The sequence below is a fragment of the Leptopilina boulardi genome, unplaced genomic scaffold, assembly GCF_019393585.1.
Source record: "Leptopilina boulardi isolate dan_hultmark-lab unplaced genomic scaffold, ZJU_Lbou_2.1 LbouV2_327, whole genome shotgun sequence".
NCBI classification, from domain to species: Eukaryota; Metazoa; Arthropoda; class Insecta; order Hymenoptera; family Figitidae; genus Leptopilina; species Leptopilina boulardi.
In genome coordinates this window covers 1,137,498-1,151,771 of record NW_026137893.1, presented here as the reverse complement: position 1 = coordinate 1,151,771, position 14,274 = coordinate 1,137,498, and the positions used below count along the sequence as shown (strand labels likewise).

The window sequence follows — 14,274 nt, the reverse complement described above, 5'->3', positions numbered from 1 at the left end:
TTATAATAATAATAATATTAATAATAATAATAATAATAATATTTATAAACATCGATATTGGTATTCGATAACTAGTTCTTGAAACTTAATATATCGATAGTGATAATAGATACATCAATATTTATAATCGATAGATCAATATTTGTAATCGGTAAATCGATAGTGATATTCGATATATCGATATTGGTAATCACTAGATCGATACTGATATACGATATATAGATTATTGGCAATCGATAAATCGATAGTGGCATTCGATGTATCGATATTTATATTCGATATATCGATATGGGTAATCGATAAATCGATAATAATATTCGATATATCGATATTGGAAATTACTATATCGATACTGATATACGATATATCGATTAAAGTAAACGATAAATCGATAGTGGCATTCGATGTATCGATATTTATATTCGATATATCGATATGGGTAATCGATAAATCGATATGGGTAATCGATAAATCGATATGGGTAATCGATAAATCGATAGTAATATTCGATATATCGATAGTGGTAATTACTAGATCGATACTGATATACGATATATCGATTATTGGCAATCGATAAATCAATAGTGGCATTCGATGTATTGATGTTTATATTCGATATATCGATATGGGTAATCGATATATAGATATGGGTAATCGATAAATCGATAGTAATATTCGATATATCGATATTGGTAATCACTAGATCGATTCTAATATTCGATATATTGATATTGGTAATCGATAAATCGAAAGTTGTTTTCGATATATCGATATTGATATTCGATAGATCGATAGTGATATTCGATAACTAGTTTTTGAAACCTAATGTATAGATAGTGATAATAGATACATCAATTTAAGTAATCGATAGATAAATAGGGATATTCGATATATCGATATTTATATATTCGATAGGCCGATTGTAATATTAAATAAATCGATATTGAATTTAGATATATAAACATTGGTTTTGATATGTCGATCACGATATATCGATATTGATAGTTGAATTCAATGTATCATTAATGCTTTGCATTCTTGAAATTTGTTGTTTGACTCATCTTTTTATTTTTAATTGTCTAACAAAAAATTGTAGTACAAATATATATATAATTATGTATTATGTATAATATTTATAATACTTTCACGTATAATTTGACCCTACATATTCTCATAAAACAGCACCCCCTCCCCAATACGCCCACTATTAAACTTTATTTATGAATTAAATACTTTGTTGATATATGTACATACACTCATTTAAATAGATTCATATCTACGTTAAAACAATGTTGACAATATTTTGGCCCGCCAACTTAGATTTATATAATTAAACTTCCGGGAAGTGTAATATATAAATATATAATCATTAAATGATTCAAAACCACGCGAGTATAATTGCAATTGCAGTAATGTTAATTGTAAATATTTTTTTGTTAGTTTTTCAGAAAACAATTCAGGTATATCTGTAGAGGTTTTTAGAGTTGATGATGACGAATTGAAAAATTCAAACTATCGGTTACAATATTGAATTATTTTTTTAACTTCTTGATTTTTGTTTCTAACATGGTTTCTGAGAGTTTTTAGGGTTACTGATTAATAAGAAATAAAAATTTAAAAATTCGAAGTCTGATGCAATTTAAGACAGACTGGATATTGGAAATTCCTATGAGGATTCCGTACATGTGTTCTATGTAGAATTTCTTATAGGGTCCTATAAAAAAACTACACAGGATACATGTGTAGTCTTCTTAGCCTGCTTAAGGGCTGACCTAAAGTCACAGTATCCTCCTCTGTCTGCGACGTGGTTGATTAATACCTTATTGCCGAACTTTTTGCTACATAAGAAGCAGCTTCCACTTTTCTTACAATTTACTTACGGTCGACTTCTTTGTACCTAAAGCTCGTAGCCTATCTGTTCTCCTTCTCACAATCTCTACTTAAGTGTCCTTACTCAGTGTAAAATTGCCAAGATTAACCAATATTCATCCAACATTCAGCCAATATAGTCTAGTACTTACATTTGCCAATGATTTGTCTTGGCGAATCATTAGCTGAACCTTGGGATGTCCATACCATTGTCAATCATTGGCTCCCACTTTTGGTCCAATGATAAGCCAATGGTAAATTTTCCACTGGGTACTCAAAGCACCGTCTTCGACCGCCTTGATAACTTCTATAGCAAATACCTTCTTGTTAGAGCCGCCTAAGATTTTAATCAAAAGGTCTCCCTTTTTCGTAGTTCTAGCAGTCAATACTCTTGTTTAGCTGATGTCCGGATTGAGCTGCTCGAACTATACATGTCGTCTTAGTGTGCAGGATACATATCAAATGAGATAGAACAAGACAATACGATATTTTTGCCCTTTCCTATTCCACTTAAGACAAATCCAGCAAAAAAAGTTCAACTTTTTCCGATTATGCATAAACGGATTCTATGTGGTTGTTTCCACTGGAAACTCCATTCATTTGATACGTTGGTGTCGCAGCGTGGTAAAACGTCAGGAGCGTCTATTTTAAGTGTATCATTCATCAGTTAACATTAGTTGCTTTATGCATTATACGTTCTCAGTGAAAGTCCTTATCTTTTTTTATTCGTATTACAGTCCTGAATGTTTACGGTTTTCGGCGTAGCGGTCGCATCAAGTACAAACTCCATTGACACTGGGCTAAGACTCGAGCCGTTCAGTGTACAAAGTATAATATTTTCCAGATATTACATTATAATATTATTATATCAATATTGTATTATAATACAATCAAAGAAGAACGCAAGAAGTGTTTAAAGCTCAGATAGAAAAAAGGTGAGTGTCTTCAGAGGATCGAAGAAAAATGTCAACATAATTATTAAGGGCGGACTTAAGGCTCTTCAAGATCTTGTCAGTGAGGCAAAGACAGAGCACGCTCTAGCAGATAATTGAGAAAACAATCTTGATGACGCTATAGGCTATCCGAAGGTGAACCGAAAAGAGCGAAGACGGTAAAGAGAGAGTATCCATGAGAAGCGGCTTCGATGCGCAGTCATAGAGGCGCAAAAAACGAAGAAAAAGCTCTAGTAGTTCGAAAAGAATTGACGCCAAGAAGAAGAAGAAAAAACAAGAGGAGGCACCTCTTGTTAAAAAGATTGCGAAGGTGACAGTAGTACCGAATCCTAAGCAAACCAGTAAGAAGTAAGCGACAAGTGAATCTAGAATGGTGATCCGAATCGCAACAGAAACAACGTATGCTGACGTACTGAGCAAACTTCGGAGGGAAGTGAATCCGGACGTCAGCCACACGTAGGTCGTGGGTGCAAGACCTAAAAGACAGGGAGATCTCCTCATTAAAATCGAAGGAGTCTTCAATAAGGAGGCATTCACCGCTGAGGTCACCAAAAGGTTGGAAGCATGGGAAGGTGCAGACGGTGGATTGACAGGTCACACTGGAAATCAACGACTTGGATTGCCTTACTTAGGAAGAAGAGGTCTAATAGGCGTTGGCATAAGTGCTCCAGAAGCCAGGAAGCAGGAAGTTGACGGTCCTAGGACCCAACCGACGAGGTATGATGCTCGCGGTTGTAGTCACCGATCCAGAAGAGGCGGATAGGCTGGGGAAATTGGGACGCATAAGGATTGGCTTTATGTGTTGCCTAATAAAAAGAAGGATGATAGTCGTTCGGTGCCATCAGTATCTGGCGTACGGCCACATAGGAAGAGTTTGTAAGGCAGCGGACAGGTCGTCTGCGTGCTTCAAGTTGCGGTGAAGTCGATCATAAGTTTGCAAACTGCAGTAGAAGCCCAAGCTGCTTCTTATGTAGAGAAAAATATGGTGATAGAGTAAACATTAGCCATATCGCAGGCAGAGGTGGATGTGGAGTCTTCAGGATGATCCTTGAGGATTTCAAGAAGACTCTCGCACGAACAAAGAAGAATTACGCCAGAATGTTTGGTAACTGCAAGGGTCACGAAAGCGAAATCACAGGGACCTTCATCTACGAAGTTTAAAGCTTGACGGCAGTTCCGTAGTGTGAGAGTTAGTCTAGCCAAAGGGTGTGGTTTTTAGTGTGTCGACCAGAACAAGAACGATTATTCCCACATAACTTTGGAACACCGGGTTTCAAATATCTGCCTGGAATACTAAGGGTTATGCAGATTTTCCACTTCCTTCGAAAAAAATCATGTATATTCACATTCTGATGTGATTCTATACACGACTACCAATCCATCTAATAATCGCACTTAAAGTTGCTTAATCTTTTGTGATTTACAATCCACGATTTTTATCATTTAAGCCAGTTTTATATGAATTGAATCATATAATTAATCATTATTATAATGAAAAGAGTAATATTATACTCGTTAAAATTAGTAAACTATCAGAGATAATTTTAAACAGAAATAGATGGTACAAACTGATTTGAAAATGTAGTGTAACTAATTTCTAAAAATTAATTGCACTTTGTATTTGGGTAGATAATAATAATCTCGTAAGAGATAATTAAATTTATTGAATTTATTATGACTACAGTTTGGGATTTGAATAAAATACATGAAAAAATGAAACTCGAAATATATAATCATCAAAAGAGGACTGGCCTCCTTATGCATTTATAATATACAGATATTTTATAACTTAAAAGTCACGATTTCTTAATGAGTATATCGATGTCTGCTCTGTGAACATTAATTAACAGTAATAATATGTTCAACCCTTGACATTTGCGCTTTCAAGCGTATAAAGTCTCCGTTACGAAAATCTAAGTAAATAATTCAAGGTAATCATAGAACACTTTTGTCGTTCATCTATTTTCCTTATTTGTATAATTAAAATATTATAAATATTCAAAAAAAAAATTTAATGATAAATTAATTTTTATAACAAAATTAATTAAATTGTAACTTAAAATAATATGAGGCACTCCACGATAAAAGGGACCTTAAAAGGCAAAAAATTTTAGGTTATGTTTAATGATGTTTAAGCTTGATTAAACGTTCAATTCAAATTATGTAAAATCAAAATCAGTTACTATTAAATATTTTGGATCTAATAAAAAACATAAATAACGGATTCTATTAAGAGTTGATCCTTTTTGTGTATTTTCAATTAAAAAAGTACAAACATAACTTAAAATTTTTTGTCTCTAAAGTCCCTTTTCTCGTGTAGAGTAATGCGAATATCAGTTAAGTTAAGATTAGTTATATTAAGAAATATCAGTTAATCAAGAGATTATTATTTAAGATATTATATTATAATATTAATATTTCTATTATAATATAATTTTTTAAAAATATTAATCAAATTTTGATTACAAAAAAATTTTCTAATTGTTCAAAATTAGTTTTTTTGAAAATTTTTTTAATTTTAGAAAGTTGCTATATTATTCAAAAAACAGAACTTTATTGATTACACTAAAAAATTTCTTTAGAAAAAATTTGGTCACTTGATAAATTTAGACTTTGCTCGAGAGAAGACGATTATTGAGAATAAGTTATAAAGAATTTCTCAAACGACAATCGAGTGGGGATCATTGAAAGATAGAACTGGTCACTTTCATCCGCTTCTCGAAACAGTCGAGAACGGCAGAAAATAATTTTTTTTTAAAAATTAATTTTGTTTTTTTTAGATAAAAAAAAATTATAAGGTATTTTTAATTACCTATAAAATTTCAGGCGAAACTGAAGTTTCACACAATGATGGAAATTACTGTTTTCTTGGAAACTATTTTTTTCTCATTTTGAGAAAATGGTGACTTTCAATAAAAAGTATTAAACAATTTTTTTATTTTAATAATGATATTTATTTAATTAAATGTGCAAAAGTGGAATTTGTTAATAAAAAAAAAAATTAACAGTAGAATCAAGAAAGGATGTCGAGCCTATGGACGTCCTGAATGATTTCCGGTAATCTTTCTAATCAAAAAAATCGGTGAGTTTAAAAAAAGAATTATTCCAGTTTTATTATTATTAAAAAAATTCAAATTGTATTCAATAAATAATTTAAAATAAATGAACTAAAATGGAAATTAAATTATAAAAATAATTGAAATTTTAAAAAAATTTCTTTATTTAAAAAAAAAGCATTGACATCTCTAAGAGAAAATCACAACTTCCTGGCATCGACGTCTCTTGCAGGATCTATTACTTTATAATTAATAATAATTGTAATTCGTCTAAATAAAGTAAATAACAGTAAAATTTTCACTTGATCGTTATTAGAATAGAAAAAAATACTTTATGCTTCATTATTTCAATAAAAAAAAGAATATATTCAAATTTCTCGAAAAAATGAAACTTTGTTAATAAAAATAATAAATAATTAATTTACAATTTATTAATGTAAATTAATATTTATGAAATATGAATAAACCTTCTAGTATTATTTTCTATTCATTTTAAGAAGTTGAAATAAATTTTATTATCATTTTATTTCCTGTTGGTAGAAAGTTAAAAAAATTATTCTTTTGGTTAGCAAAAAAAAATTTTATTAAAAAAATTTACGGCTCATTTAATCGTAAGTTTTGTTGTTCATTATGAGGTCCGATTGTGATTTTGTAGTAAACAGTTCACGGTACAAGACCCAGATAATGGGAAAAGTTTTCCTTGTTCGTTACAATCATTCAATCAGTGATTAATTATTCTCATCCCCTTCCATTCATTAATTAATAAATAATTTACTTTTTAAAATATAAAAACACAAACAAAACACACAGTCGTTATTATTTACTATTATTATTTATTTCTTATTATTATTATTATTATTATTATTATTATATTCAAAGTTAATTAAATAACAATTATTTGTATATAAAATGATATCAATTTATAAACAATAAAAATAATTTTGTTGCATAAAATAACGATTAATTAAGTTAAATTGAACTTTGATAGATTTTTTTGAATTTAATTATAATACTGTATTTTGTTTACCTAGCAAATTGTATTATATAAGTATTTTACATACAATTATATATATATATATATATATATATATATATATATATGTATATATATGTATATGTACTCTCCTAAGTTATTAATTAATATTTCTGATTCTAATAAAATTTTTAATATAAAATAAATAAAATAAATAACAAATTTTTATATAAATCATGAAAAAAAATTTTTCTCTAACAATCGTTACAAATAATAAAAATTTATACAAATATAATAAAAAAAGTATTAAGTATAAAATTTCGATTTAATGAAAATTTAGAAGTAATAATAAATTAAACGATAATGAATGAATTTCTATACACATTGTAACAAAGTAGAAAGAAAAAAAAATGTTCTTTAAATGATAGTGTTTAGTGATATTAGGGTAATAAATGTTGCTTTAAAAAAAACAAAAAATAATCTCTATTTAACAGTTAAGAAATAACTTTTTCCCGGACTTGGTGGCGCTCAAGTATTACAAAACATTCCGATAATCGTTAAGTCATTTTTACATGATTTTTTTTCTCCTTTTTTTGTGCATGTACCATATTTGTCAAGAACACGTGAAGAGTATATTCGAATGATGAAACTGTACATTGTATCCGCAAGCGAGAATGACATGTGCCTTTAAATCATATTGTCTATAATTCAAGAGAGTTTCCTCGAAATTAGAAAAATTTATTTTCTAATTATAATTGTACTTTTTATTTCCATTTCATGAAAAATATATTTTAAAAATACTTTTTTTTATTCTTCTCAACTATTTGAAGATTTTTCTTAATTATAAATGATAATAACTTTTTATAAAAATATAGTTTAGGATAATTTTTTTAAAAATAATAATTATTATTATAACCTGGATATAAAATTAATCTAATACTCGGTGCCATTAATTATTAATTAAATTTAATCTAAATAGATCTCTAATTTAAATTAATTTATAAACAATTGAGATCGGGATAAGCTTGATGAGGGAAAAGAATTACTTTTATTATATGATGATACAGATGTATGTATATTTTTTATTGATAAAATAACATTTGTCTTGTGATTATTTTAGTGATTTAAACTCTTGTTGTTCTGGTCGACCCACTAAAAACCACACCCTTTGGCTAGATTAACTCTCACACTACGGAACTGCCGTCAAGCTTTAAACTTCGTAGATGAAGGTCCCTGTGATTTCGCTTTCGTGACCCTTGTAGTTACCGAACATTCTGGGGTAATTCTTCTTTGTTCGTGCGAGAGTCTTCTTGAAATCCTCAAGGATCATCCTGAAGACTCCACATCCACCTCTGCCTGCGATATGGCTAATGTTTACTTTATCACCATATTTTTCTCTACATAAGAAGCAGCTTGGGCTTCTACTGCAGTTTGCAAAATTATGATCGACTTCACCGCAACTTGAAGCACGCAGACGACCTGTCCGCTGCCTTACAAACTCTTCCTATGTGGCCGTACGCCAGATACTGGTGGCACCGAACGACTATCATCCTTCTTTTTATTAGGTTACACATAAAGCCAATCCTTATGCATCCCAATTTCTCCAGCCTGTCCGCCTCTTCTGGATCGGTGACTACAACCGCGAGCTTCATTTCTCGTCGGTTGGGTCCTAGGACCGTTACCTTCCTGCTTCCTGGCTTCTGGAGCACTTCCGCCAACGCCTGTTGGACCTCTTCTTCCTGGGTAAGGCAATACAGGTCGCGGATCACCAGTGTGATCTGTCAATCCACGGTCTGCACCTTCCCATGCTTCCAACCTTTTGGTGACCTCAGCGGTGAATGCCTCCTTATTGAAGTCTCCTCCGATTTTAATCAGGAGATATCCCTGTCTTTTAGGTCTTGCACCCACGACCTTCGTGTGGCTGACGTCCGGATTCACTTTTCTCCGAAGTTTGCTTAATACTCTCTAAATTCGAATCATTGAAATTTCACTGGTGAACCAGTTATAAGTATACCACTGGTTTCATTCAGTGAAAATTTCACTGAAAATCAGTGTATCTTCACTGATTGATAGTGAAATTTTCACTCAATGAAACCAGTGGTATACTTATAACTCAGTGAAGATCAGTGATTAACTCAGTGATTAACTCAGTCAATCAGTGAAGATACACTGATTTTCAGTGAAATTTTCACTGAATGAAACCAGTGGTATACTTATAACTGGTTCACCAGTGAAATTTCACTGATTCAAATTTAGAGAGTACGTCAGCATACGTTGTTTCTGTTGCGATTCGGATCACCATTCTAGATCTACTCGTCGCTTTCCTCTTACTGGTTTGCTTAGAATTCGGTACTATACTGTCACCTTTGCTATCTTTTTAACAAGAGGTGCTTCCACTTGTTTTTTCTTCTTCTCCTCGGCGTCAATCCTTACTGGTCTGCTAGAAATATTTCTTCGTTTCTGCCCTTCTATGACTGCTCGCCGAAGCCGTTTCTAATGGATACGCTCTTCTCGGTTCACCTCCACATTGCCTATAACACCACCAAGGTTGCTTTCTTCATTATCTGCTATAGGGTGTGCTTTGTCTTCGCCTCACTGACTGACAAGATTCTGAAGAGTCTTAAATCCGTCCTTAATAGTTATGTTGACATTCTTCTGAACTTCGCAAGAGTTTACCATCTTGTCGATCTCTTCGTCGATCCTCTGAAGACACTCAGCTTCCTCCTACCACAGCTTTAAACACTTCTCGCTGAGCGCTAACAATCAGAACCGCTTACGGATTTAGCCAATGCATTACTCTACAGGTACTTCTGTTTTTCATGGTCGCTCATAATCATTCTTATAGTCTAATTGATTTTGGTTCGCCCTGGAATGAAGCAGATCATCAAAAAGTGGTTGACTGTAACGGTGACTACTAAGATTGGGATAAGATGTGGTGTTCTCTCTCCTCATTATTTTTCAAACTGTTTATATCCGATCTTGGTGAGCAATTTAAATTCTTTAAATACCACTAACATGCGGACGATTTTAAGTTGTATCTGCCCTTCTCTATGTCGTCGTTAGATGATTTACTAAATTAGGTTCAAACGAACATTAACTATGTTGTTAAATAAGAAAATGATAATGGCCTTGCTCTTGACCCTGCTAAGACTCAAGCTATAGTATTTGGAGTATCCAGAATTCGCCCTGTAGGCTCTCTATCCACTTCCAGTACAAGGAATCGCTTTACGCGTTTAAAAAACAGTCAAAGATCTTTCTTTAATTATGGCTGTACTGTACACGACGACATAACCGATTACTTGAATAATATAAATTAGAACGAAGTTGTATTCGTTTTGTTTTTGAATTACCTAAGGCTGAGCATGTGACAAATTGCAAAAAATTTTTTTTTTTTACTATAGAATACTTCATATATTATTATTTAGTCAAAGGAATCTGAATAAATTAATTTAATTAAATTCAGAAAAAAAATCATTCACTAATAAAATTTTTATTTCTTTTATGATTACAGATTTCCTGAGTAGAAGAATGGCAAGTCAGAGCATATGTACTTTCCTATTGGTCACAATACTTCCCTTGTAAGTATATTTTTAATTAATTATTCAGTTTTAGATATAATGATGTTATTATCTTGTTCATTAATAATGTTCTAATTGTTAATTGACTGTCAAAAATAATTTATTGAGAAAAACTTTTTTTATTTTTCTTTTATTCATTTGATTTTATTAATCATATCATCATTCAATTCAGTTTATTATGTTTTTTTATTTATTATAATATCAATTATTTAAATAATTATTTAATTATTAAAATAATAATTAAAACAAATAGATTAATATTAAAATTATTAGCATATATTACAACAGATGTAAGAAATAAACATGAAATGCTAAAAAAAAGAAATAAAAATAATGCATGATATTATAATTATAGGAAAGTTTTTGTCGATTTTGATAAAATTTATTGCAAAATTCATTAAAAGGGGGCACCGACATTTAACATGACAATAAATTTTTTATCCCATAAACGAAGCTCACGCGATTATATCGTTTATTATTAATTAGTGTTTTTTAGAAAGTCATTGATGCGGACAATGGCAATAATAAATTATTCTTCATTTCTTTCCAAGATGCATTGCTCATCCAATGATAAAAGATCGAGAGGAGGAGAGATTATTGTGCGAAACTTGTGGCGATGATTGTGACAAATGTAAATTTGGCGTCACTTTTTCTTCACTGTGTGAAGTCTGGCAATGTCAACGGGTAAGTTATTGAAAAGAAATTTTTCATTTTCTTATTGTATTTCCAAAAAAAAAATTTAATTTTATTAATTTTTTTCCATAGATTATAGAGTAACTATTTAATTAATAATTTTTTTTTACTATTGTTAAGATTAGATATTGTATTATTTATAAATAAAAAATGGAAATTAAATGGTATAATTATTTTTTTAAAGATCCTATGGAAAAATAATTCTAATGAACGTTTTGTTTGTTGTTACCAAACAAAATACTGTTAAAATATATGTGTCACGTTTTGAAAAATGGAACCTAAGAAGCAAAAGAATTATAGATTATGTTTATAACAGTTTTACCTTGAATAAAGAAATTGATAGAATTCAGTTGTTAGAAACATTGACTACTTTTATTATAATGAGGCAAAACAAATTACATAATAGAAATAAGAAAATTTTATTAATTTAATTAAGTCTCGAACTTATTTAGAATTTAATAAACAAAAAAATAATATTTAGTCGAAATCTCTGACGCTGCCAAACCGTTTCCCTACATTTATTGAATTTAATTTCAATTTTTTTTTATTTAACATAGTCGGAGAAATCGCCTTATCAATTCCTTCTCGAATATTGTTTCCAATTTCATAACAAATTTTGTTAGCATTTTTATGACAAAAAAGTAAAATTTAAACTAATTTATTAAAACTGAGTCAAAAACGTGTACTTCAACCTGGATGTCAGTAATGTGGAGAACCGCCACTCAATTGCTCGTTCGTTATATGGTTTATAGGATTCTACTCGCCAGAGGGCGCATTCTCATTTGCGAAAGGGCGCATTTATTTAAATTCGCCTTTCACTAAGAACAGCTCATTCGCACTCGCTGATACGCTATTTACTATATTTGAAAATACAAATCTTATATTTGTCATATCCAGCTTCGGAGTATTAAATAATAAAATAATATAAAATATTTTCAAACAGCTGTAAATAAAAGGCTGTTGGTTTCAGTAGCTCCAGTAGGCTTAACAGCACCCTCAAGTTGTATTTCAGATTCTTCTCACTTCGATTCTGAGAATCTATATTGGTATTCTTAAATTGCGCTAGTGTTTGGTTGCATCCAAAAAACTTAAACAAAATAAAATAACAGAATCTTAAATAAGAAAACAATAAAGTACGTAAGGAAATACGACGTTTGTTTTCTCGGTTTCAGTCGCACATAGTATAAATTTGAAAGAAATCTAAAAGTTCGGTTTCACCTTACGCCATCCAGGATTAAAAAGATGTTGCTAGTAATTTCTACATCGTTACACTCCAAACTATCATAAACATAACCTATAATATTTTGCTTCTTAGCTACCTTTCTTCAGAACGCGTCCCCATATTTATACTTTACCTCTTAAGTTCTAAACGATATAAAAACAAATATCTAAATTTATTTTATATTTAAAAAAAAGATTATATCTAATTATAATTTTTTCTTAAGGGTCCTGGTGAGATATGTGGTGGCCGTGGCGATAAATATGGCGTCTGCGGAGATGGTCTCTCCTGTCATTGCAATAAGTGCGTTGGCTGCAGTATCGACTCGTTGGATTGTTACGTTAACAATTGTCTACCACGCACGGAAATTCAACTCTCACATCCAAATCGCTTCAATGAACTTATTCTTGGGAAGTAACCAGGATATTATTCTAAAAAACAACGCTAGGCAAATTCAAATTTCGTCTTATTTATTTCATATTTTATTTAATAAAAAAGAGATCTCATTAGTTAGACTGCTCGAAAAATTGTGATAATTGTGTCCCAAATCTCCCCCACCCTCTTGTGCAACATTTAAAGCAATTTCATCATTCATTTAGCGAACTTTAATTTCAAGTTTCATTTTAGTTCAATATTATGTATATTTTCTAAATATTATATACTTTCTGAGATATATCAAAGTTTTTACAATTTGTAAATTAAAATTTTTATTTTCAATTTTTAAAATCTACAATTTAACATATAAATACAATTTTGTGTTAAAATTTTCTTTTTTTGGAAAAAAAACAACAAAATTAATTTTTAGCATGTTATTGTTTACTGTTTATAAAAACAGTTGTAAAGATTAAATTATGATATGACTCAGAAACAAAATTGGTAGCTTATAAAAAGTTTTGGCTGTGGCTAAACGTTGATAAATCGCGGCTAATCCCGATCAAAAAACTCCATTTAAACTGATTTGCAAAAAAAATGTTGATAATTTAATTAACGAATCAGTTGAACTTTAGTTCAAACTCTAGAAGCTGATAACCTTATTATTAAAAATAATGTTATTGAAATTTATCAAAAAATAATTTAATGGAAATATTTAAACGAGTTATAAAAATAATTTCTGCTACCTTTTTAAATCTAGCGCCAAAAGTATAGTAACGCTATTTAATCTTCATGAGCGAGGGAAATTTAAATGTGTACGCTTCGATTTTTATATGAATGTTAATTATTTTAAATTATTCTCTTAGATTTTAAATACAATTTTAATTGCTTAATCATATATATATAATATATATAAAGAAGGCAGAAAAGAGAGAGAAAGAGAAAGATACCAACAATAAGTATCTTGGCGCGCACGACTATAAAAAAATTATTAAATTGATATATTAATTTTAATATTAAATCAAGGACTATTAAAACAATTAAATTAAGTGATACTTACTTAATAGGTTTATTATTAACCTCTTAACTGTGATGACGAAGATTTGACGGCCAAAATCTTCGTCATCAGCAGTTAAGGGGTTAAATAATAATTACTTACTTAATAATTAAATTAATATTAATACTTAATACTTAGTTAATAATTTAAATATTTATATTATCGATTATAATATATTATATAAATATTGACATTAAAATATCAAATTTAAAGAGCAATAGAATAAAAATTTGTGAGATACACTTAATTTAATTAATTAAATACAATTTAATTTTTGAAACAAAAAACAATATTCAACATTGTGGTGTGCTGAGAAATTCAGTATTGCGTGCCTGAAATTATCAGCTCGCTAAATACTCGTATTTATTTATGTACTAGTCAGCCAGTGTGCATTTAGAAGAGTTTTAAATGTCTTAATAAGAAGGAGAGGGTCAGATATTTTTGGATAATTTATGTTAAGCATTTATTGTATTTAATTGTCAAAATAAAAAAAAAGTGTTAAAA

At 29.9% G+C, this 14,274-nt stretch overlaps 1 protein-coding gene across 2 annotated transcripts in view; it reads left to right on the top strand.

Moving 5' to 3' along the window:
• Nucleotides 1-14,274, top strand: part of LOC127285007 (neuroparsin-A-like) — a 21,273-nt gene extending 6,999 nt beyond the window's left edge. Inside the window, exons 1-4 of one of the 2 annotated variants that reach the window (XM_051310768.1) lie at nt 5,538-5,904; nt 10,363-10,429; nt 10,981-11,113; nt 12,568-14,274. In XM_051310768.1, the coding sequence (XP_051166725.1) occupies nt 10,380-10,429; nt 10,981-11,113; nt 12,568-12,759 (375 nt within the window). In that variant the 5' untranslated portion in view covers nt 5,538-5,904; nt 10,363-10,379 and the 3' untranslated portion in view covers nt 12,760-14,274. Of the gene's footprint in view, nt 1-5,537; nt 5,905-10,362; nt 10,430-10,980; nt 11,114-12,567 lie in introns of those variants that run through there. The other variant, XM_051310767.1, reaches the window with a different exon arrangement.